A 24189-nucleotide genomic window follows, 5' to 3' on the forward strand; every position below is an offset into this window, starting at 1 on the left:
ATGCTGCCTGGCCATGCCCAGCAGCAGCAAGGAGGCAGGCGTAAATGCTCACAGAGGAGGGAGAGGAGTTTAAAAACCAGCTTAAAGCACGACTGCTGAACAGCAGTGATGACAAACATTGAGCTATCCTCCCCAAAATAACTCGGGGCTGACTTAGAGACGCAAATCCCTGTCTGGGAGCCGGAGGAGGAAGCAGGGAAGCTGGTAGGGACCACAGGGCATGCTCCCACCGACCCCCTCCCCGTGTGCTGGCAGTGCCATCCCACTGTTACTGCTGCTCCCTCACCAGCATGGTGACCCTTGCCGCACTTTTGCCTGAATTCCCCACTATTCAGGGCCTCCAGTTTCCCAGTTTCTGCATTAAAAGAGCCTTCACTAGGAGAAAGGAGGTCCTCGTCCTTCCCAGCCCTTAGTGCTCAGGGTCTCAGCCACACTGAGCCCCACACAAGAAGCTGGTGGGGTGCAGCACCATGTTCAGCAGCAAGCATGCTGATGGTTCACACACCAGCCTAGTGCTGGGGACTGGCTTTTACTGAGTCTGTGCTGCTTTTCCGCCTCCTAGAGCTGTGCACCGGCTGTCTGTGCTGCAGCCCTGCAGTTGGAAGTAACACACAGACACACGTCAGGCGTGGAGGTAAATATTAAAAGGCTGCCTAGCAACCAGCATTGCATCGTCCTGATGCACAGCTCCTGCACAGCCATGGCTTGGGCAGGCACGCCCTGCTGCACCCTGGGGTGGCAAAACGCCCCGCATCCTCAAAGGAAGGTGAGGATGGAATCAGAGCAGGAATCAGCAGAGCTGGGCGAACCCTGGAGGTGGGGGCTCGGCAGAGAACGCAGGCAGAGCGAGTGACGTTTTGTTGTGGTGTTGAAACACCCCAGAGCTTGCAGTGGATAGAAAAAAGTACGTCAGTGATGATGATGCCTCCTCCTCCTGTAGCTGCATCCTGCAAGTCCTGCCTGGACACTGGCATGGGGGATGGAGGATGCTGTGCCAGCAATCGTCCCAACCCATGGGGAAGTGTGATAGGATAAGAGGAAATGGCCTCACATTGTGCCGGAGGAGGTGTGTGTGTTTAGATTGGATATCAGGAGAAGTGTCTTTCCTAACAGAGTGGCGAAGCCCTGGAAGAGGCTGCCCAGGGCAGGGGTGGAGTCCCCATCCCTGGAGGGGGTCAAAAAATGTGTGGCCACACATGGTTTAGTTGGCACGGTGGGGTAGGGCTGATGGTTGGACTGGAGGAGCTTAGAGGGTTTTTCCAACCTCAATGAATCCATGATTCTACAAAGGTTGCCTTCGAGCATGAGTGAGAAGGCAAATACCACGGCAAAGCATCCAGGACCAGGGAGGTCACCTGATGACCTGCAGAAGAATCCACTGACAGCACTGGACTCCATAGGCACCACAGGAGGGGCCTGAATGACAGAGAAAAGGTTGCAGGTTTGCATTGATGAATTGAGGACTGGTAATGGTATGACTGTGGTGTCCCACCATCCCACCTGGCAGACAGGACGGGCACAGACAGAGAAGCAGGGAATGGACCAACGGACCTCAGATGCTCCTGGCCATCAGTCAGAGGATAGCTTTCCAGGAAGGGCTGATGAAGAGACTTGGGATCTGATCTGATATGAGAAGGAATACCCTTAGAAACTCATTTGTCAAACAGAGGCACAGTTTTGGTGGTAATCTTGGAGGAGACTGCTTACAACAGTCACACAGTGGCAGTACAGCAAGCCAGTAAAGCCTCTTAAAAATTGTTCATTTAGTCTCACTACGTGTACCCCAGAAATGTGGGAGTGGAAGGGAAAGTGTCACAGGTGAAGACAATAAAGTAAATCAACAAGTCATAGGACAAAAGGAAATGGTCTCAAGTTGGGCCAGGGGAGGGTTAGATTGGATATTGGGAAAAATGTCTTTACTGACAGAGAGATGAAGCCCTGGCAGAAGCTGCCCAGGGCAGGAGTGGAGTCCCCATTCCTGAAGGGGTTCACAAAGCGTGTGGCCAAGGCACTTGGGGACAGGGTTCAATAGGGATGGGGGTCCTGGGCTGGCAGTAGGACTGCATGAGCTCAAAGGCCTTTTTCAACCTCCATAATTCTGTGGTTCTCTGACTCTGTAAAGGTAACAAACATCAGAACAGACGTGAATGCAAACATCTATTTGTAAAAGTAAAACAGCAGGTGAAGGAATCCAAAAGAGGTCTCAGTTATGGAACACTGGAAATCCTTGAAACTACCCCACAGGCAATGAAGCAAGAGCTACTGGGAACTGAAACTATAAATTCTGGAAATTCATGGAGCAGATCCATTAGGTCACTGCTCACCATATAGAAAGGAGCACTCAGGTAACATCACCCAGCTTTGAAAGCAGAGGAGATGCTGAAAACACGTACTAAGCAACCAATACAGAAATACAGATGGTAACATAAGAATAAATAAGAATCAACAGATTGCTCAAGAATAAAGCACGTGAAGACAACGCAACACTCAACACACCCAAACGTGGAAGTATGCCTGCTGGATAAGGATGAAGAGGAGGACACACTGTTAACACAGCTTTGCACTGCAGTGGAGGTGACACTTCCTCCAATAAGACAGGGACATTGGCATGGAACACTGGGTTATAAGGTTGCTTTCAGACACCTTCCATCCTGAACCTTTCACAGAGCTCCTGAAGAGATGTCCAACAGGCTTCGGGTAGGTGGAAGGAGACCAGACACAACAACAAAACCCCAAAAGCAAAGAAGGCAGCAACACTGAGAAAAACGCGTTGAGGTTACAGTGCCACAGGCTGAGATGTCCTGCCAAAAACAACCAGGGAAAGAGGAATCCAAGCAAAATCCTGTTGCCATGACAACGTAAATATAAATGTTACATACAGGAATAACTTTCTGTCTTTTTGGCTTGAGCTTCTCTAGGCCAAGGGCTAGGACAGCGTTGGCCATCACACTGGAGCACACATAGAAAATAAAGAACCAAGAACAGGTTTAGTGGAGAAAAATGAATAAAATGAGGAAGTTAGTGATAATAAAGGCAAGTTAGAACCTGATGCTTTGTCCTCTCGACAGGGAGAGAAGAAAATAGGAGAAGAAGACACTGACTTATTCTATAACAAACTCTCTCAAGTCATAGCTCAAAGAGCTTCCTTCCTGGGAGAAGAGTCACCCTGTGGCTGAGGCTGCCTGGCCTCCAGTCCTGGCAGCTTTTCAGCCAGCTCATAAGCTTCAGGAATGACCCAGCTGTCCTCAGCCTGGGACAGAGGATAGAAGAGCAGCCTGATGCTTTTTTTTTTTGGGTTGAACCACCTTACATAAGAGCTAGGACTGCTGCTCAGGCTTAAAAGTTTCCCAGGGAAGTGGAGGCTGCCCAATCCTTGGAGGTGTTCAAGGCCAGGTGGATGGGGCTTGAAGCCCCTGATCCAGTGGGAGGTGTCCCTGCCCATCGCAGCAGTGGTGGAACTGGTTGGGCTTTGAGGTCCCTTCCAACCCAAACCATTCCATGGTTCTACGATTCTACTTACTTACAGCATTACTTCAACTCAGCCTTGCAATGCAAGGCACCTTTATCTATCTGACCACAAATGGTCACTTCTTTACATGAATGTTACTAAGCTTTAATTAACAGTGTTGGTAAGATGTGGGCAGCAAATGTTCTTTTATAAAACTACTGTGATAAATAACGGATTATTTTACTGAAGTGTGAGCTGTGGCAGGAGAAATCTCTCACCAGCTTTCATGTTATGCAATAATGGCTCCATAACTCTCACATCTGTGGACACAAAGCTTGTCTGGAGGCAGAAGGCAGGTCAGGGATGGCACCAAGAGGACATTCTAGCATCCCATGTGCACCTCCTAACGCCATCAGCAAAGCAATGCACCAGCTTCCAGACCCGTTAGCACTGAGGAATCAGTATGGCGACCAGTGGCACAAACACCATTCCTTTATTTTTCCACTAAGTCAAGTGGAGTTGCAAGACACAACCCGAACCAGCACCTATGTGTGTGAGCATGTACAAATATATATAGATACATAAGCATATATATTTCATAGAATCATAGAATGTCTTGTGTTGGAAGGGACCCATAGGGATCATAGAGTCCAACTACTGTCCCTGCATAGGACACCCCAATATTCACACCATGGGGCTGAGGACATTGGCCAAACACTGCTGGAATATCGACAGGCTTAGTGACTGCTTCCCTGGGAGCTGTTCCAGTACTCCACCACCATCTGGGGGAAGAACCTGCTTCTAATGCCCAACCTAACCCCCCCTTGCCATGCTCCTGCCATTCCCTCAAGTCCAGAGAGAAGAGCCCAACGCTTGCTCCTCTTCCTCCACATCTGAGGAAGCCACAGAGCACAATGAGGTCTCCCCCCTCAGCCTCCTCTCGTCCAGGCTGAACAGACCCAGGGACTTCAGCCGCTCCTCACGCGCTTGCCCTCTAAAACCTTCCCCAGCTCTGTGCCCTCCTCTGGATGCTCCAGCAGCTTTGGATCCTTTTTACCCTGTGGCCCCAGAACTGCCCCCAGTGCTCAAGGTGGGGCAGCACCAGTCTGGAGCAGAGCAGGACAATCCCCTCCCTCACTCAACTGGTGAAGCTGTGCTGGATGGACCCAGGACACGTTTGCCCTCTTGGCTGCCAGGGCACTGCTGGCTCATGGTCACCTTGCCCTCGGCCAGAGCCCCAGATCTTCTTCCACAGGGCTGCTCTCCTCCTTGTGCTCCCCACGCTCTATGGACACCCAGGGCTGATGTGACAAAATATGCAGTGATTTAAAACTGGAATAAAACACAGCACTGATGCTAATTTGTTATTTAAATGTTGTTATTACAGTAGTTATAATAGCTGTGTTAAAAATTACAAAAATGCTTCTGTGTCAGTTTCTATCTCAAGTAATTCTGGAAATGTCCTATTAGCTTGTAATTACTGTTCTTATGCAAAGTTCTGCTATTACATTGTTAAGAAAAACAACCCCTTATTAAGAGAAAGACAAAAAAATCCTGCACAGACAAGAAAACAATGTTTCTTCCAAGGTTTCAGGCTCAGATAATTTTGTGGAGGTTTACTATTAACATCCTAGCAGAATGGACCAGCAGGATATATTTTTCAGTTTGTACCTGTGTGTTATTCAGACACCGGTATGTTTACATAAAACATTCCTGCTGTGTGCACTATGTTCATGGAAAGTTGAGTTGGAAAGGATCTCAAAGCCCATCCAGTTCCACCCCCTGCCATGGGCAGGGACACCTCCCACTGAATCAGGGCATCAAAGCCCCATCCAACCTGGCCTTGAACACCTCCAGGGATGGGGCAGCCACCACAGCTCTGCGCAACCTGAGCCAGGGCTCCCCACCATCATCGTGAAGAATTTCTCTGTAAGATCTCACCTCAATCTTCCACTCTTTCAGCCTAAACCCATTTCACCTTGTCCCTATCCCTGCACTCCCTGATCAAGAGCCCCTCCCCAGCTTTTCTGTAGCCTATTCAGGTAGTGGAAGCTTCTCCAGGCTGAACAACCTCAACCCTCTCAGCCTGGCATCATAGCAGAGGTGTTGCAGTCCTCACATCATCTTCGTGGCCTCCTCCAGACCCGTTCCAACAGTTCCATGTCCTTCTTGGGTTGAGGATTCCAGAACTGGACACAGGACTCCAGCTGAGGTCTCAGGAGAGTGGAACAGAGGGCAGAATCCCCTCCCTCTCCCTGCTGGCCCCACTGCTTTGGATGCAGCCCAGGACATGGGTGGTTTCTGAGCTGTGAGAGCATGTTTTTGGCTCCTGTTGAGCTTCTTCTCCCCAGCACCCCAAGCCCTTCTCCTCAGGGCTGCTCCCAGTCACATTATCCCCCAGCCTCTAGTGAAACCAAGGATTGTCCTGAACTACATGGTCCTGTTGCAATGAGTTTCCCTGTTATCCTTGCTGAAATACACAAATGCTGCCTGTTTTGTGAAAGCACACTGCTCATGGTAACTGCTGAGGGGAGGGGGATCCTTGTAGGATACTTGTTGCTAAATCCTAAAGCAATCCAAAATACTTTGCTGACGAGGTTACGGTGACGCCACCAAGATCATTGCAGCCCTGACTCAGCAAAGCCCCCCAGCTTCACACTGGCTGCATAAAGCAAACGAAACAGCAACAGCAAATCCGAACAGGATTTAATGTGTACGCAGGGACATCCATTAGAGTAAGCAGTTTGCTGGACTGAAGCTTTTGTGGTTCCATTCTTTGATACACATTAAGAAAAAAAACCAAACCCAAATACAACCTCCCTCATCTTCAGGGAGGCTTCCTCTGCTTTTAACATTCATAAATTCAGCTGTGTGAATGTAACCTAAAATATGTAAAAACTATTACTATTATTATAGTTTAAAATCACAGAACTTGATAAATATAACAAGAAAAGTAATTTTAGAAACAAATGGTCTTCCCGTCAGAGTTGACAAACTTGGAAACAGATTTACTCTGTTACACTATTGACTGAGAGCAGCCCTGCAGAGAAGGGCTTGCTGTCCTGGGGCATGAGAAGCTCGACAGGAGTTGGCAACATGTGCTCGCAGCCCAGAAACCAACTGTGTCCTGGGCTGCATTCAAAGCAGTGGGACCAGCAGGGAAAGGGAGGAGATTCTGCCCTTCTGCTCTGCTCTCCTGAGACCCCACCTGGAGGCCCGTGTCCAGTTCTGGAATCCACAGCATAACAAGGAAATGGAACTGTTGGAATGGATCCAGAGAAGGCCTTGGAGATGATCCGAGGGCTGGAGCATCTCCCGTATGAGGCCAGGCTGAGAGAGTTGAGGTTGTTCATCCTGAAGAAGAGAAGGCTCCAGGGAGACCTTAGTGCAGCCTCCAGTACTGAAAGGGGCTCCAGGAAAGCTCGGGAGGGGCTCTTCATCAGAGAGTGCAGAGACAGGACAAGGGGTAATGGTTTTCAGCTGAAAGAGCGGAGATTGAGATGAGATCTTAAGAAGAAATGCTCTTCTGTGAGGGTAGTGAGGCCCTGGCCCATGTTGTCCAGAGAAGTGGTGGCTCCAGCAGGCTGCACCATCCCTGGAGGTGTTCAAGGCCAGCTTGGAAGGGGCTTTGAGCCCCTGGTGCTGTGGGAGGTGTCCCTGCCCATGGCAAGGGGTGGAACTGGATGGGCTTTGAGGTCCCTTCCAACCCAAACCATTTTGTGATTCTGTGATTCTAAGTATGCGCTCATGGTTCAGAGCAAACATGAAGAATAAATTGAAGTCAAGATAAGTGCGTTCACCCACAGAGGACAGAAACCCCCCCATGTAAGTGTGTGAGGTGTCAGAGTGCAGCTGGATGGAGATTCCTGGTGCAGACAGTGCTGGGGAGCAGGCAGAGAACAACACGCGGCTGTCCCATCAGGTTACCCCTGTCTTGAGCATGATCTGCTCCAGCAGATTTGCCATCTGACAGCCTTCACTCTCCTAAACAACAGCACAACTAATAACAAGTAGTTGGATTGTGATGGTGTTGCTTCTCCAGATCAGAAACTTGCCAGCAATAAACCAGAGGCAAAACCCAAGAGCACTGGTCACACAGGACCATGCCTCCCTGCAAAACCTGATTCAACAGATGATCCGGGTTACCATGGTGGAAAAGATGAACCCTGAAATTTCATTCTTCTGCAATTTCCTCACCACACAGAATAAATATATGCAACCAGTACTAGTGTACAGCCAGGAGAAAGGTCATCCTTCACTGAGAGATGTTAGAAGAGCATATAGGAAAAAAACCCCATGGCAAATTTATTAAAAGAAACTGGTTTGAACTGAGAAATAGAAAAGGTGATTATCTCATGAAATGTTTTTACAGCCTAAATTATTTGACAATTGCAGCACATTCAGCCAGACAACTTCCATAACACAGACTCGCAGCTATTGTTGTCTGTCTATTTTGATTACTAAAATAAGATTTCTGCCATTTTGGCACAGAAAACGAACTCAACAATAATTAATTACTGTATTTTATGCATCAGCTAAAGCTGATCCACCACACTACTCAAATTTAAAGTAATAGGTTTTTAAACAGTGCTTTTTGAGATAACCTACTTGTATTTGGTCACACTAAGTCCCATGCTATCAAGCACAATCCGTGAGTAAGATCAGAATTATATTCACCATGGTGTAGATCAAGGCTTCAGACCACCAAGAAACTGATCCACCAGACCACCTTTACGTCAGCTCTATATTTAAGATTTATGATTTCAGCAACCCATGCCAATTCCAAAGCATATTAGTGGAATGTTTGTTTTTCTTTATTTTAATAACTATTAAGTCACTATGAAGACTCTGAAGCACATTTATGCTTGAACGAAAAGCCACCAAGGCCAGTGAATGAGAACTGACATGAAACAAATTCTGTATGTTTTGACCCTTTTCCTAAACTTCCTCACTTTATCATTACTTTTACGTGGGAGGTTTGGGATATACAGAAAAACTTAGAACTGCCTCATAGGTGATGGTTAGGAGCACTTTGTGTTCATTTGTTATCGTCTCCTACTGTGTCTAGAGCCTTTGTGGGATTTTATTGTTTGGTTGTCTATTTTGCTTGGAAGCAGAGGAAAGAGTTTGGCAGTTGAGCCCCAGAGCAGCATAGAACCCAGGCACGAAGAGCCTTTACAGACACACAGAGGGCAGAAAAAATTACTTAGACTGAAGTTTGTAGCACGGCTTCTGCTCTGTAATCTTTACTACACACGGAGAGCTCCTATTTAATGTCGCATCATTATTGCAAGTGATCTGGGATGATTAGAACTGGATGATCTTTAGGGTCCTTTCCAACTCAAACCGTTCTGTGACTCTACGATACACCAAGCAGGGTAAGAGTTCATCTATCACCTTAAGAACCTGCATTTCCATACCACAGGTTGAACAGCAGTTGTCTCATTTAAATGGAGTTAAAAGCAAAGATGGTGAGAAAGCTCTGATTTTCTACCCAAGTTTTACCTCTCCAATATCAAATGGAGGCTTTGTGTCCCTGGAAAAGGTTTTCAAGCTGTAGCATCAGGCAAGTGAAAGCATTTTATTTTCAAACTGATTTTCCGTTGTCAAGAACATTCATATTATGGTCATTTTGATGAAGACTGATCTCAATGTTTCCAGCTGATCACAGAATGCATTACCTAACTTAAACATCCCTCAGCTACACATGAAGAAATGCTCAGGAAAGCAACACTCTTGAACATCAGCTGAAACTCCTCACCAGATGAAACTCCCCACCAGGCCTAGGAAGTGTTTTTCTACAGAAAGAGTTCAGTGATCACTAATTTGACAATTAATTGACAATTTAAATTTTAAACTCACCATTCTTACTCCTTCTTAAAACATGCTCTTCATAGAATCAGAGAACCACTGACGTTGGAAAAGATCTCCAAGCTCATCTCATCCAACTGTCAGCCCAACTCCACTGTGCCTGCTAAACCCTGTCCCAAAGTGCCACATCCACACACTTTTTGAACCCCTCCAGGGATGGAGACTCCACCATTGCCCTGGGCAGCCTCTACCATAGTTTTACCACTGGATGCCTCCTCCCTGGAGGTGTTCCAGGCCAAGTTGGATGGGGCTTTGAGCCCCTGATCCAGTGGGAGGAGTCCCTGCCCACGGCAATGGGATGGAACTGGATGGCCTCTGAGGTCTCTTCCAACCCAAACCATTCTGTGATTCTGTGATTCTTTCAGTAAAGAACTTTTTCCTAATATCCACTCTAAACCTTCTCTGGTGCAACTTGAGGTTGCTTCCTTTCAATTACCTTCCTTTGGGAACTCCCTCTCTCCATCACTATAATCCCTACAAGCTGGCATGCACTGAAATTCCACTTTCATTCAGTCATACTCAAATATTGGAAGCAGCACACCAGTACTGTCACTGCTCCTCTCAGGTTCCCACTCAGTACCGTGGAACAGGCAGTAACGCTGCAGCAGAGCTCTCTTTTTCACTAGATGGCTCAAAAATCCTCTTTTCATTCCTGCCTCCTGCAAAAGGTCAGCATTCAGCTGTAATTAGCACAATTGTTCCCATGCCTGCCTGTTGTTTTAGACACTGGGATGTTCCAAAGCGATTTCCACTAGCAAACTCCAGGCTGATAAGGAAACACTGGGAAAGCACACAATTTGGTGCCAGCGTGATGTCGCTGAGCTAGCCAGGATTAGTGTTGCTTAGTGTGCAGTGTCACCCAGAGACAGCACACAAAGCCCTTCCTGGCAGAACTGGAATAGAAACAGCGAGTTGCAAAGAGAACCAACATTCCTCAAAGAGGGACTTAAGAACTTGCAGTTGGACTCGACGATCTTAAAGGTCTTTTCCAACCTAAAAGGTTCTGTGATTCTCTTACGTTAAAGAGGACTTCACCTTATGGCAGAAGATCTCCAAGGTTATCAGCTTGGCTATTTTAGTTATAATAATCAATACTCAAAGTGGGCAGCTGACAGTCACAAGGGCTCATGAGTGATACTCCGAGTTAGAAACCAGATTTATGTCCTCCAGGACTTATAAGCAAAACATTATCCACAAAGCCACGAGGACTGACACACTGTCCCAGCTGTGCTCAGTAGCAAAGTGAACAGAAAATAGAACAGGAGGATAAACAAAAATCACTGAGTCAGGGAGTTTTAATAGAATTTGGGGTTTAAAATATAATCCAAGGATAACACTGCATAACCTTTGGGTGTGTTGTTGAGTTTTGTTCTTAGATCATTTCAGAAAACACTTAACATTGTTTTCTCATTCCTACTTCAAAAGAGCAGGGTAGAAGGCTTTGTGCTTCAGCATCTGCTCTTAAGCCTGTATCTCCCAAACTTGCTTCTGAAAGGCCCCCTGCTGCTCTGGAGGGACAACAACACCATGGTTCAATTAAAAATATAAACTCCACCTCCATGAGGCTGCATCCTGCCTCCGAGAGGATTCCTTCCCAGGCATCTGAAATATTAGTTTCCTAGTTGGTTCAAGCACTTTTGCTAAGGAAGGCACAGAGGCAGGTATGAAGCTGACTCATTCCAGAGCCAGGAAGGTTTCCAAGCCTTAAGGAGCACACATGGCCACCGAGTTCCCTGCCTCCCCACTAGGCTATTCCTTTGGCAGGGGAAGCTCTGGACAAAGCCCCACATTTTTGGAAGTGCAGGTTTTCCTCTCAAGGGAAAACAAAAAGCAGAAATTATGAGAATGAACACACTGGAGACCACCTCACTGGAAAAACAGCTCCTTTGCTTTCTCCTCTGCCACCGCTCCAGTGCCACCCCCAGGAGCCACCACCTCCAGTGCCACAGAGCTTTGCCTGGATGCCTTGCCGGGAGTGTCTGCCCAAGACGCAAAGCCACAGAACCAGAGCTGCGAGAAATACCAGCCGAGGGACTCATGCCTGGCACCCCAAGATCACGAATGGCATTTTCTGCGAGCTCTGTGTACTCACGTATCGAGCCACTACTGTACAGAACAGGACAAAAAACAAAGCACTGTTCAGTACAAGGAGGCTGCCAGTAAGAAATGCATTAGTCTAGAACTAAAAAAAAAACAGTATTGAAGAAATTATTATCCAGTACAGTTTATGTAAACCTAAAAAAATACAGCTTTAAGAAAACTCCTAGTCAGAAAAAGCAAACGAATCAGGAACTCTGCAGTGTCCACAAGCACCCTGTGTTATTTACTATTTATTGAACACACTATTTTCACTTTCTCCAAAGAAGAAAAGAGGAGCAAGTACACTGGCAACAATAAACAGCGGCATAATCAAAGCAACACCTACACATCTAATTTCTGCCACTACAGAAAGAACTGTAATACACCATTTACTGACAAGTATTATTTTTTCCCCCATACCTTTTTTGCATCTGATACTTCAGCACCTTTTAGGTATCCAGTACAATAAACTCCTGTTGTCACTCAGTTACTGATACCAAAGCACACTTAAATGAGAAGCTGCTCTTACAGATCCCCACACCCTGACTACGCAACACTCTGTGTGCCACAGGCGCACTAAGCCCTGCGCTTCCGTGCCAAAAAGTTAAATGGGTTTTTGAAGCAAGAGCAGCGTGGGCTGTGAGCAATAAAAAAACCCCAAACCTCGAAACAAAAATGTAAATGCAGAACAATTTAGACTTGACTTTAGAAGTCTGCACCTCCTCGTCTCTCTCTCCTTTGAGACTGCTTATGTCACGTAAACCCCTCGTTGTGTAACGTGTAGTCTGACACAGCCTCTAAGAGCAGTGCTCCTGACACATTAAAATGATTTTTAAAGCCAATTCGCCGCACACAGACAGCTCTGGAGCACTCCACGCCTGCCGATGAGGGGATCAACGTCAGAGGCCCTGCAAGCCAGCAGCCTCTGCTATTTCAGGCCGCAAAACTCCCGGAAGACAGAAAAAAAACAAACGGAGTGCAAGAGGAACGTAAATCAGCCGAGATCAGAGGCAGCAGGAATGCAAAGCTCACTTACTTTGTGTGTGCGTGCCTGCTGTTCCAGCAGGAATGCTGGGACAGGGCTGCTTCTCACCCCAACGTCGGAGCTGGTGGTGGTTTCGGTTTTCGGGCGGTACTGGGCAAGATGTTGGCAAGCTGGTGCGCTGAGAGGCACACTCCCCACCCAGCCACAGCCGCCCCACCTCCCAAACCCCAACACGCAGGTTCGAGCCACGGGAGTGCTGTGAAGGCACTAGTCAGAAGCATGAACGGAGCTCTGCCCTCCGCACCATGCAGTGACAATGAGCAAACCCATCTCCTGCATCCATCATCACTTCTGGACGTGGCTTGACAATGCTCCCCAGCAGCCAGCGCTGTCACCGAGCTGACAGCACCCAGGGTCATGCAGCAAAAATAGGGACCAAACTCCTGCTGGGATAGTGCTGTTCCGGGACGGAGCTACTTGTAACCTTTAAAACTCAGTGTTTATCTTCCACCTCATGAGTTAACAGTGCTGGTGCTGAGGGAGGGAACTCACTCACTTCCCTTCAAAAAGCTGGTATTTTTATTATATAATAAAATATATTATGTTTATGGGACACATATAATACGTTTGTATTATATAATATGTTTATAATATATATATAAGATGTATTATAAGCATATATAATATGTTATCAGAGGCTCCTTTCATATATATAATATGTTTATGTGATACACCCTCTCTAAATTTTGACTGGTTATCCAGCCCCTACGAGTACATAGAATCACAGAATCATTAAGGCTGGAAAAGCCCACTAAGCTCATCCAGTCCAATCGTCAGCCCAGCCCCACTGTGCCTACTTAACCCTGTCCCCTAGTGCAACAGCCACACATATTAATTTCAGAGTTTCAAAGTGCTCCTTGAAACACCAACAGTGACCTGCTCTGGAATGTTTAATTATATTTTTGCTATAGAATCATATTCTCCATGCCTGTAGTACAGAAGGGGGAGCTGTATGATTTTTCTTAAAGAAAAAACCTCCAGACCACTCACAAAACCTTCAATCATTTTTTCATAACAGCTGCTATGCTGCCCTTTGTCTCAAGAGAACAAGGACATCAAACTATTAGAGTGTGTCCAGAGGAGGGTGACCAAGATGGTGAAGGGCTTCGCGGGCAAGACTGAAGAGGAGTGGGTGAAGTCACTTGGTCTGTTCAGCTTAGAGAAGAGAAGGCTGAGGGCTGTTGACCTAATTAGTTTACACCTTACTCAAGGTGGGCAGAAGAGGAGGAGCTGCTGATCTCTCTCTGGCAACCAGCAATAGGACAAATGGAATGAAGCTGCATCAGAGGAAATTCAGATTGGACATTAGGAAAAGGTTTTTAACTGAGAGGATGGTCAACCACAAGAGTAGGCTCTCCAGAGAGGTGGTCATGGCACAAAGCCTATCATGAGTTCAAAGAGCATCTGGATGATGACACTTAGTCATATGGTTTAGGTAGTCCTTTGTGGAGCAGGGACTTGGTACTTATGGGTCCCTTCCAACTTCAGATATTCTATGATTCTACGATTCTAAGAAACAAGACTCCGGTGAGGGAAGCAGAAACGGAAAACTGCCCAAAGACACAGAACTCAAAATGTCTGGTGAAATGACTGCATCATTTTGACCACTGCACAGCTTTACAAGTTGAAAGTTTGCAGTGATCCCCATATCAGAGGCTCCTTTCACATCCCTACTTTTCAAACATGAAGATGACCTCAGTGACAGATGCCACATTCCACGGTGTCACGCAAAGCCAGCTCTTACATGCAGCAGGCAGCTACTGCATGTCCACAGCTTCCAAACTTTAATGGTTTGATCTATTTTTAGCATGACTCTGTTCCAACCAAAGCATCAGAGTTCTCCACATGGACAACATCCCTGTGATTTGCACTTGCAGGGCTATGTACTGCCAACAACTCCTGAGACAGTGGGCAGGAATTTGCCTTTCATGGCAAAACACCTATAAATTGCGGATCTGAGCACCATGACACACACCTGTGTTAAGGAGGACACAAAAAAGGAAGGTCTCAGATAGCACATTTAAATATTTGTATAAACAACCTCAAAATCTGGAGATAGCTTTTCCAACCTTCACCACAGGACTGCTCACACAAGAATAAATATTGGTGTCCCTCTGGACATTCCTCATCAGTTCTGAGACTTCAGTCGACTTCTACTTTTTTTTTTTCATTTTTTTCTCAAAATGCCTTTTTTTCACAAAACAGTATCTGTGCAGAGTTCTAAAATAAAAATGTAGAGACAGCTAAGTAAGAACCCAGCAAATATATGGACAGTAGGACCACTTTTGGTGATGATCCAGATAAACTTGTGATGGAATTTCCAGCCTGACACAGAAATAGTAGGGGCTTTATTCAAAGATATTTAGTAACTGCCCTTTTTCTTCTTGTTTTCTTGTTCTGTTGCACAAGAAAGAGGATAGAATTTCCCTTTAAAACAGGGTTAATTTGGATGTCAGCTGAAAGAAACTAACCTTAAATTTCTTAAATCATAGAATTATAGAATGGCTTGGGCTGGAAGGGACCTCCAAGTGATCCCATTCCAATGCGCTGCCATTGGCAGGGACACCTTGCAGTGGATCAGAGTGCTCAAAGACCCATCCAACCTGGCTTTGAACACTGTAAATGAGCCAGGCATTAATCCATGATGAGTACTCACCACACACGTTCCTGACCTTAATCTCAAAAGTACAGACAATCCAAGCACAGACACAAGCCATCAACCATCATTACTTACAAACTGAAGGAGAAATCGTAGAATCACGGAACCACAGAATAGTTTGGGTTGAAAAGGACCTCAAAGCCCAGCCAGTTCCACCCCCTGCCATGGGCAGGAACATCTCCCACTGGATCAGGGGCTCAAAGCCCCATCCAGCCTAGCCTTGAACACCTCCAGGGATGGGGCAGCCACCACTGCTCTGGGCAACCTGGGCCAGCACCTCCCCACCCTCACAGGAAAACATTTAACCCCAAGACCTCATCTTAATCTCCCCTCTTTCAGCTGAAAACCATTCCCCCTCATCCTATCCCTGCGCTCCCTGATCAAGAGCCCCTCCCCAGCTTTCCTGGAGCCCCTTTCAGTACTGGAAGCTACTAAGGCCTCCCTAGAGCCTTCTCTTCTCCAGGCTGGACAAGCCCTCCACAGATTTCCTGAAGCTTCCTCTGAAAATATCCAAGATCGTTCAAGTCTGAAATAAAAATAACTTACTGTATTTCCACTGTTTGTGAATTCTTCCAGTGCTGCTTTAATAAATTGTTTACGTAAGCAACGCAGACACAGGTTCTCACTCCACTAGGCTATGGCAGCCAGGAACACGAAAGGTCCAAGAAAGGCAGCTGGATCCAGCTGTGTTCAAATATCAGTGCCTCTATTAATATCTGTGATTGAACACTGAGCTGGAAATTGTCTTTCCTCTTGGCTATGGGATGATTTAAAATGCTGTAAAGGAAAACACGACAGTGCTGGCAGGGTCCCTTCCACAAGGAAGGAGGTCAGCTAAGGGTGCCCTCTCACTGCTTCCTGCTTATAACAGCAGTGATGACCTCCTGGTTCGTGTGCCTCAGCCGCTAGTATGTACATTGAAGAGGCTGCTCATGAGCAACCAGTGATTAATCCTGATGATCATAACCTTGAATCTTGACTATTCAGGCCATTTATCTGGCAGGGCATATGCTTACCAAAACCACCTTCGTACAAAATAACAGCCCAACAGGACCTTTGAGCAGCTTCCAGTACTGAAAGGGACTCCAGTAAAGCTGAGTGGGGCTCTTGATCAGGGACTGCAGGGATAATAAGAGAGGGAGTCATTTTAAATTGAAAGGGGGAAGATTTAGATGAGACATTCGGAAGAAGTTCTTACTGATGAGGCTGGGGAGGCCCTGGCCCATGTTACCCAGAGCAGGGAAGTGGTGGCTGCCCCATCCCTGGAGGTGTTCAAGGCCAGGTTGGATGGGGCTTGGAGCCCCTTATGCAGTGGGAGGTGTCCCTGCCCATGGCAGGGGGTGGAACTGGCTGGGCTTTGAGGTCCTTTTCAACCCAGACCATTCTGTGATTTCATGATTCTGTGATTCTGTTGTTCCATTTTTGTAGTTTATACCACCCGTACTCTGGGGGTTTTTTTAAGCCATTTGGCAAGCCATGTTCCTTCCTGCCTTTCTTTTTCTCTTGGCCTCTAAGAATACTTACTTGTTCAAAAGAAAACTTTTACTGGGATTCTTTTTTTTTTTTTGCACAGGAGTTTTACAGGAAAGGCAGTGTTTCTTGGAAAAGTGAGGCAGCCTTTTCTCTTTGGCTGCAAAACCAGATCAGGTCTTCGAACACCATCAAAAGCACAACACCAATTTTTAGACAACTTTGGGACACGAATACCTCCCACTGGATCAGGGGCTTCAAAACCCATCCAACCTGTCCTTGAACACCTCCAGGGATGGGGCAGCCACCACTGCTCTGGGCAAGCTGGCCCAGGGCCTCACCAGCCTCACAGGAAAACATTTCTTCCTAAGATCTCATCTCAATTGCCTCTCTTAGGCCATTGCACAGGCAGCTACCCCCCACACTCCCCTTTGGCTATTCAGTTTAGAGCAAATAATTTCACCACAGGCTAATAGTAGGTTAAAACTCAGCAGCTCTGCCTGGAGCAACTCAACTGCCCCACCTCTCCTGCCTCTTCAAAGACGTTAGGCATCTGTCTGGGATAAGGAACATCAATCAACAGTAGTATTGACCAACAAAATGATTCAGGAATCCAAACAGATTTTGCACGCAGGACACATTAAAGCTAAAGCATGGAAAAAGTTAAAAGAAGGAACAGCAGTCCTAAAGGTGTCTAAAAATTGGTTTGGTGGTTTTGATTGCATTCAAAGACTTGATCTGATTTTGCAGCCAAAGAGAAAAGGCTGCCTTGCCTTTCCAAGAAATGCTGCCTTTCCTGTAAAACTCCTGTGCAAAAAAAAAAGAATCCCAGTAAAAGTTTTCTTTTGAATGAGTATTGTTCCATATCAATAGAAGCAGAAAAGCAGGAAAGAACACATCTTGCCAAATGGCTTAAAAAACTCCGAAGTATGGGTGGCACAGACTACAAAAACAGAACAGCAGAATCACAGAATCATAGAATCATGGAATGTTTTGGGTAGAAAGGGACGTCAAAGCCCAGCCAGTTCCACCCCCTGCTATGGGCAGGGAAACCTCCCACTGCATCAGGGGCTCCAAACCCCATCCAACCTGGCCTTGAACACCTCCAGAGATGGGGCAGCCACCACTTCTGTAGGCAACCTGAGCATGGCCTCCCCACCCTCATCAGGAAGAATTTCTTCCTAATGCCTCACCTAAGCCTTCCCCTTCCAATTCAAAGCCATCCCCCCTCATCCTGTCACTACAGGCCCTTGTAAAAAGCCCGTCCCCAGCTTTCGTGGAGCCTCTTTCTGTACTGGAAGCTGCTTAAGGTCTTTCCTGCAGCCTTCTCTTCTCTAGGCTGAACAACCCTAAGTCTCTCAGCCTGTCCTCACAGCAAAGGTGCTCGAGCCCCAGGATCATCTCCATTGCCTCCTCGGGACCCATTCCAACAGTTCCATGTCCTTCTTATGTTTGGAACATTTATAACAGCACTGATTAAGAAACTGAAAAATCCTGTTCTGAAGCAGGAATGCTTCCCATTGATGGAATCTTGCAAACAATGGGGTATCTCCAGATATGGAGTACTGTGGCAGACACACCTGACTCCTCACTGTACTGTGGTTCAGGCTGGCTGAGGAGCAGCAGCCTGCCCACCCTTGGGGTGAACCAGCTGCTGGGAAGCCCTGGCTCCTGTACCAATGAATGATGGTGTCTTGGGTAAGTATTTCAATGGTTGGCTTTGAAGCCAAAAGCACAAGATAACCAAAGCACAGAACAAGATAACAGAGCTAAAGAAAGACATCTGTCTTGTCTGTACCACTGACCAACAGCCAGCCTATAAATTCCACCAGGATGGGCTCAATCCAAGCTCTCCCTGATCCACAGATGGACCAGACCCCCAGAGAATTTTTGAGCAGGGACACCTCTCCAGGGTAGGAATTCCTCACCTGAGACCCAGAGATCTACCCTTTCCCAAGGAGGAGGGATCCCTTGCCCGTGACAAGCCTGTGGTAAGGAACTGACAGCATGCTGAGTTAATGATATGAAACACCACTAATCCACAGAGCTACTCAATATAACCATAACCACTGCATGGACGACTCCATCGGACATAAACCATTGACCAGCTCTGAGATAAAGATTAGATCCAGCTGCACCTAGGCTCCATAAAATAGAATCCTTAGGCTGGGAAAGTCCTTTGAGATCATCAAGTCCAACCATACCTGTCCACTACTAAATCATATCCCTAAGCTCCATGAGGAGCTGCAGAAGCAAGGTGGCCCACTCTGAACCTCATGACCCAACAGGAGGTCCTGCCTTTACTCCATGCATCTCCGACCTTTCTGTGAATACTTTTGGCTCGATTCTAATTCAGCTTTCCTTTGTGTGCTCCTCCATGCAGTAATTATTAAGGTGAACCTTACCACCAAACTTACTGAACCTTGTCAAGCTGCTGTTAAACTTCGTCAGACTTACTGAACTCTGACAAATTATTATTTTACCTCCATAAAACACGTTCCCACTTCTCTCTGAGTGAGGCGCATTCTACTCAGCCGTGACAAACACACACCAACAGTGACTACCAGCCACAACCACCATTTCACAAGTGATCACAGCCAGAAAGTGTGTTTTTCACACCCTGTTTGCATGCCTAACACGGTTCCTGCTTCTCTTCATGGAGTATCCACTGCACTCCAATACCTGAGTCCTCCTTACAGTATCTCTCACACTAATGCTCAGCACAACTTATCTGCCCCAGGCACTAAGAAAGCAAAGAGTTATCAGTGCTTCCATTTCATCTGAATCCAAGCACACAAGCAATACCTAAGGGTGCAAAAAAGAACCACAGCCCCATTAAGCCAAATGAAGTTTGCCACTGATACCAGCGGGCCCGCGATATTTTAAGATAACTCAGAGACTAACAAAGACCATGTGAAAGGGGAGAACGTTACCACGTCTGTCTCCTCAAGAAGCCAAACCTGGCATTCTGCTGACTCGCTTTTGTTTCTTCTTTCATCTTAATCCACTACAATTTCTAGCAAGATATGAAGAGCATCTTAGTGTTGCTGAATGCTAGCGAACAAACCCAATTCCACATGGGATGGAGTCATATCCTATCATCTTTGCTTCTAAAAGAGATTTTTTCCTTAAGCACACATTACCTTAGCAGCAGAAGGGCCTTCACTTTTCTGTGATTTAGAGGCTTGGCTGACATGAGCACTTGCTGATTTCTGCTACAAAATAAAAGAAAGACATAGTAAGCAACAGAAGTGTTGATGAAGAAAAAGAAAAGCTAAAGAAAACTGTAGACAACAAAAAGAGTAAGAAAAAGGAATACTAAAAAACATCCGTTAGAATATCTTATGCAAGATAAGTCTTTCTTCTCCCAAATGACAAGTGAGAGGACAAGGGAAAAAGGCCTCAGCTTGAAGTTTAGACTGGATATTGGGGAAAACGTCTTTCCTGACAGAGTAGTGAAGCCTTGGCAGAGGCCGCCCAAGGCAGGGGTGGAGTCCCCATCCCTGGAGAGGTTCAAAGAACATGCAGAACGTGGCACTTTGGGACATGGTTTAGCAGGTGTGGTGGGGTTAGACTGACGGTTGGACTGGATATACTTTGAGGGCTTTCCCAGCCCCAATTATTCTGTAATTCTATGGCTCTAAGTAAGTAAAAAATAAGTTCTCCTATGCAACTTTAATTCACATAGAGTCGTTACAGACAGTTTTGCCCATCCCAGACTAGGGGCTGGTTTATGGATGACGTATAAATCTGTGCTATGTCCTGTGGCAGCACAACTCTGTTTTAATTAATTGCTAAAGCAGTGGTGTTGATACATACTTTAATAAAAATTGTAAGTAAGACGGGTAAGCTGTTGCTCTATAGACACAATTCCAAACACAACACAGAAGTTAACGTCACACCTTGGGCAGAGAAGTAAAGATACGAAGCCATGGGTTAAACGATGGCTTTATAGAACCACAGAATGGTTTTGGGTGGAAAACTCCTTCAAGATCATCAAGTCCAAACATCGATTCAGCCCTGGTAAGTCCACTACCAGACCATGGCCCCAAGTACAATATCTGCTCATCTTTTAAACCCCTCCAGGGACGGGGACTCTAATACCTCCTGGACAGCCTCTGCCAGTGCCTAAAAACCCTTCCAGTGAAGAAATTCCTCCTAATGTCCAAACTAAACGTCTCTTGGAACGTCTTGAGGCCCATTTCCCCTCGTCCTGTCACTGGCTGCCAGAGAGAACAGACCAGCACCCACCTCTCTACAACCTCCTTTCAGGCAGCTGCAGACAGTGATGAGGTCTCCTCTCAGTCTCCTTTTCTCCAGGCTAAGCAAGCCCAGGTCTCTCAGCTGATCCTCCTTTTGTAGCCAATAAATATCCTTGCCACTGACACAAAGTCATAACCTCCCTCTCAACCTCTATTTTTTGGCCAAGGCAATGTCATCATTATCTGGAACCATTGAGTCCTGCTGCAAAAATAGCTTTGTGATCACTGAAATTGCACATAATGAAGACTGGGAAAATAACCCATTAGTATCAAGTGCAGCAAAGGACATCAGATTTTGGAGGCAGCAGAGGGGTAAGACAGATTTCTATCTTTGATAGGTGAAAGCTCAAGATTCCTGCACTTGGGCCACAACAACTCTGTACAGCTCCAGGCTTGAGGCAGAGCGGCTCTGCCTGGTAGAAAAGAACCTGGGTGTGTTGGCTGGCAGCAGCTGAACACGAGCTAGCAGTGGCCCAGGTGGTCAAGAAGGCCAACAGCATCCTGGCTTGGATCAGAAACAGCATGGCCAGCAGGAGCAGGGAGGGAACCATTCCCGTGGATGCAACATTGGTGTGATTGCACCTTGAATCCTGGGTTCAGTTTTGGACCCCTCAGTCCAAGAAGGACATTGAGGGGCTGGAGGGCATCCAGAGAAGAGAACAGAGATGGGGAAGGGGCTGGAGAACAGGGGCTCTTGGAGCGTCTGAAAGACCTGGGGTTGTTTAGCCTGGAGAACAGGAGGCTGAGGGGAGACCTCATCACTGTCTACAACTGCCTGAAAGCTTGTGGCGAGGAGGGTACTTGTCTCTTCTTCCCAGTAGCCAGTGACAGGACAAGGGAAAATGGCCTCAAGTTGCATGAGGTGAGATTTAGGATGGAAATCGGGAGGAGTTTCTCTACTGAAAGGGTTCTCTGGCACTGGCAGAGGCTGCCCAGGACCTGGGGGAGTTCCCATCCCTGGAGGGGTTTAAAGATGAGTAGATGTTGTACCTGGGGACATGGTCTGGTGGTTGACTTAGGTGGTTGGACTTCATGATTTTACAGGTCTTTTCCAATCAAAACCATCCTGTGATTCTGTGATTCACCACTTGAAGCGTTCAGGCTTTAATTCCTCTCCACAAGCAGGAGACTACTGAATGACCAAGATTCAACCAGCACTCGTATGCAAATTCAGAACCACCAGTGTCCAAACAATGGACGAGAGCTGCTGTAATAGAGGGAGAGACTCCAGACCTCTGGCATTACAACAACTCCACCTCCTGTTCTTTTTCATTCATATCCATAACAGGAGAACATCTTGGACAAACACAGCTCAGCAGATGGCTCCAGCCAGAGCTCAGGGCCGTGGGACAACCACTGTGGCCATTTGTGTAGGATTAACAACACAAACTCATGGATATTTGCACCCAGGATCTCACACTTCGGTTGGCCACTCTGGAAGCAACAATATCATCCAATATTTCACCATAACGCTACAAAAACCAACCCAAGAATGATTTTTCCTAGTAAAGGGATGACGTGAGCGTGGCCGACTCTGCCATACATTCTAGTCCAGGAGTCTCCTGCACAGCTGCTGGAGCCCAGTGCTACCCAGTACAAACCACTACTGCCCAGTACATACCTGCACAGATGCTGGAGCCCAGTGCTGCCCATTACTGGCCAGTACAAACCCATGCTACCCTGCACAGAACTGCCCAGTACAGACCAGTACTACCCAGTAGAGACTTGTTTTTCCCAGTACAGATCTGCCCAGCTACTGGAGACCAGTACCACCCCATAGACCAGTACTACCCAGTACAGACCTGCTCAGCTTCTTGAGCCCAGTGCTGCCCAGTACAGACGAGTACTGCCCAGCACAGACCCTTGCTGCCCAGTACAAACCTGCTCAGCACTGCCCAATACACCAGTACTACCCAGTAGAGACCTGTGTTGCTCAGTACATACCTGCTGAGCCACTGAAGCCCAGTGTTGCCCAGTACAGACCAGCATTACCCATAGGTCCCCTGCTCACTGCTGCTCCAGCTCGACAATTGCCAGCAACACGCACACTCACCCCACACACACCGGGTTTGGGGGGAAAAAAGACTCTTGCCCTCCAGCAGCCAGCACCGGGATGTGACCCCTGCATTTGTAGAAGCCTCTGATATTTTTAATGTCTTAAAAAATATCTCAGGATTGTCAGACAGGCAGGAGTTTTACAAACACTAGGGCACAGTCTTTTGTAATTGTAATGGTATGGAACTAAAGTTTGTTCAGCTGCGTGGTTAAATAATGGTGCAATTTATTAGTGTGACTTTTGAATGGGAAGCTGGATATTTAATTAAATTAAGAAGTTCCAAGCCAGTGGTTTAGAGGTAATGCCAATAACTGGGAGGAGACTAGGAGGATACTGGGAGGAGTTGACTGGAGGGTGAACTGGGCAGTTAATTTCTGGGGTGACAACCACCCAGCACCCCTAAAGACTCCTCAGAGCATGCACAAGAGGTGCAGGGAATGAGGCCAGGCTGAGAGAGCTGGGGTTGTTCAGCCTGGAGAAGAGAAGGCTCTGGGGAGACCTCAGAGCAGCTTCCAGTACTGAAAGGGGCTCCAGGAAAGCTGTGGAGGTGCTCTTGATCAGGGAATACTGGAAGAGTACAAAGGGGTATGGTTTTTGAGCTGAAAGAAGGGAGATGAGATGAGATCCTAGTCATAATGTTTTCCTGTGAGGGCCTGGCCCAGGTTTCCCAGAGAAGCTGTGGCTGCCCCATCCCTGAAGGTGTTCAAGGCCAGCCTGGATGGGGCTTGGAGCCCCTGATCCACTGGGAGGTGTCCCTGCCCATGGCAGCAGATGGAACTACATGGGCTTTAAGGTCCTTTCCCACCCAAACCATTCTATGGTTCTATAACATTGTGACAACATCTTCACTCAGCACTGTTACCCTGGACTCTTTGGTAACTCTAATGCTTTTCCTGGATAAGGAATCCCACACAACAAGCAGCAGGATTAGTAGCTATCAGAGAAATCCTGATGGCAGAGCAACAAATTAATTCTAGAAGGAAAGTAATGCTTCAGCACCACTTATCCCTGTCATCCATTCAGAGTGAAGAACGTATTTCCTGCCAAGTGAGGAATAATGAGCTGAGCAGCAGCACGTATTTTGCCTACACTGCTGTGAAGCATGACTAGAAATGGCAGGATGCATTAGGGAGGGTCTTGTTTCATACCATAGTTGGCTAAATAAGGCCCCGTTCTCAGCTGCAACTTCAAATTCCTGGAATACATGGCTCTTTTAGTTCCTTTTCAGACCACATTCACGTTCGGACACCAGCAATGCCCAGGCTAAAGTTTTAAATGGATACCAAAGTTCTCCTCAGC

The 24189-nt window shown here is 46.9% G+C and overlaps 1 protein-coding gene across 9 annotated transcripts in view; it reads right to left on the minus strand.

Annotated features, from left to right (window-relative positions):
• The window catches only part of CAST (calpastatin), a 71622-nt gene that overhangs the window by 36369 nt on the left and 11064 nt on the right, over nt 1-24189 (minus strand). For 4 of the 9 annotated variants that reach the window (XM_054053522.1, XM_054053526.1, XM_054053521.1 and 1 more), the window contains exon 3: nt 19716-19787. The exons of 2 other annotated variants lie outside the window; for them this stretch is intronic. In XM_054053522.1, coding sequence (XP_053909497.1) covers nt 19716-19787 — 72 coding nt within the window. Of the gene's footprint in view, nt 1-11818; nt 11929-19715; nt 19788-24189 lie in introns of those variants that run through there. 3 more of the 9 variants (XM_054053523.1, XM_054053520.1, XM_009562979.2) reach the window with 2 other exon arrangements.

Source organism: Cuculus canorus, chromosome Z (assembly GCF_017976375.1).
Source record: "Cuculus canorus isolate bCucCan1 chromosome Z, bCucCan1.pri, whole genome shotgun sequence".
NCBI classification, from domain to species: Eukaryota; Metazoa; Chordata; class Aves; order Cuculiformes; family Cuculidae; genus Cuculus; species Cuculus canorus.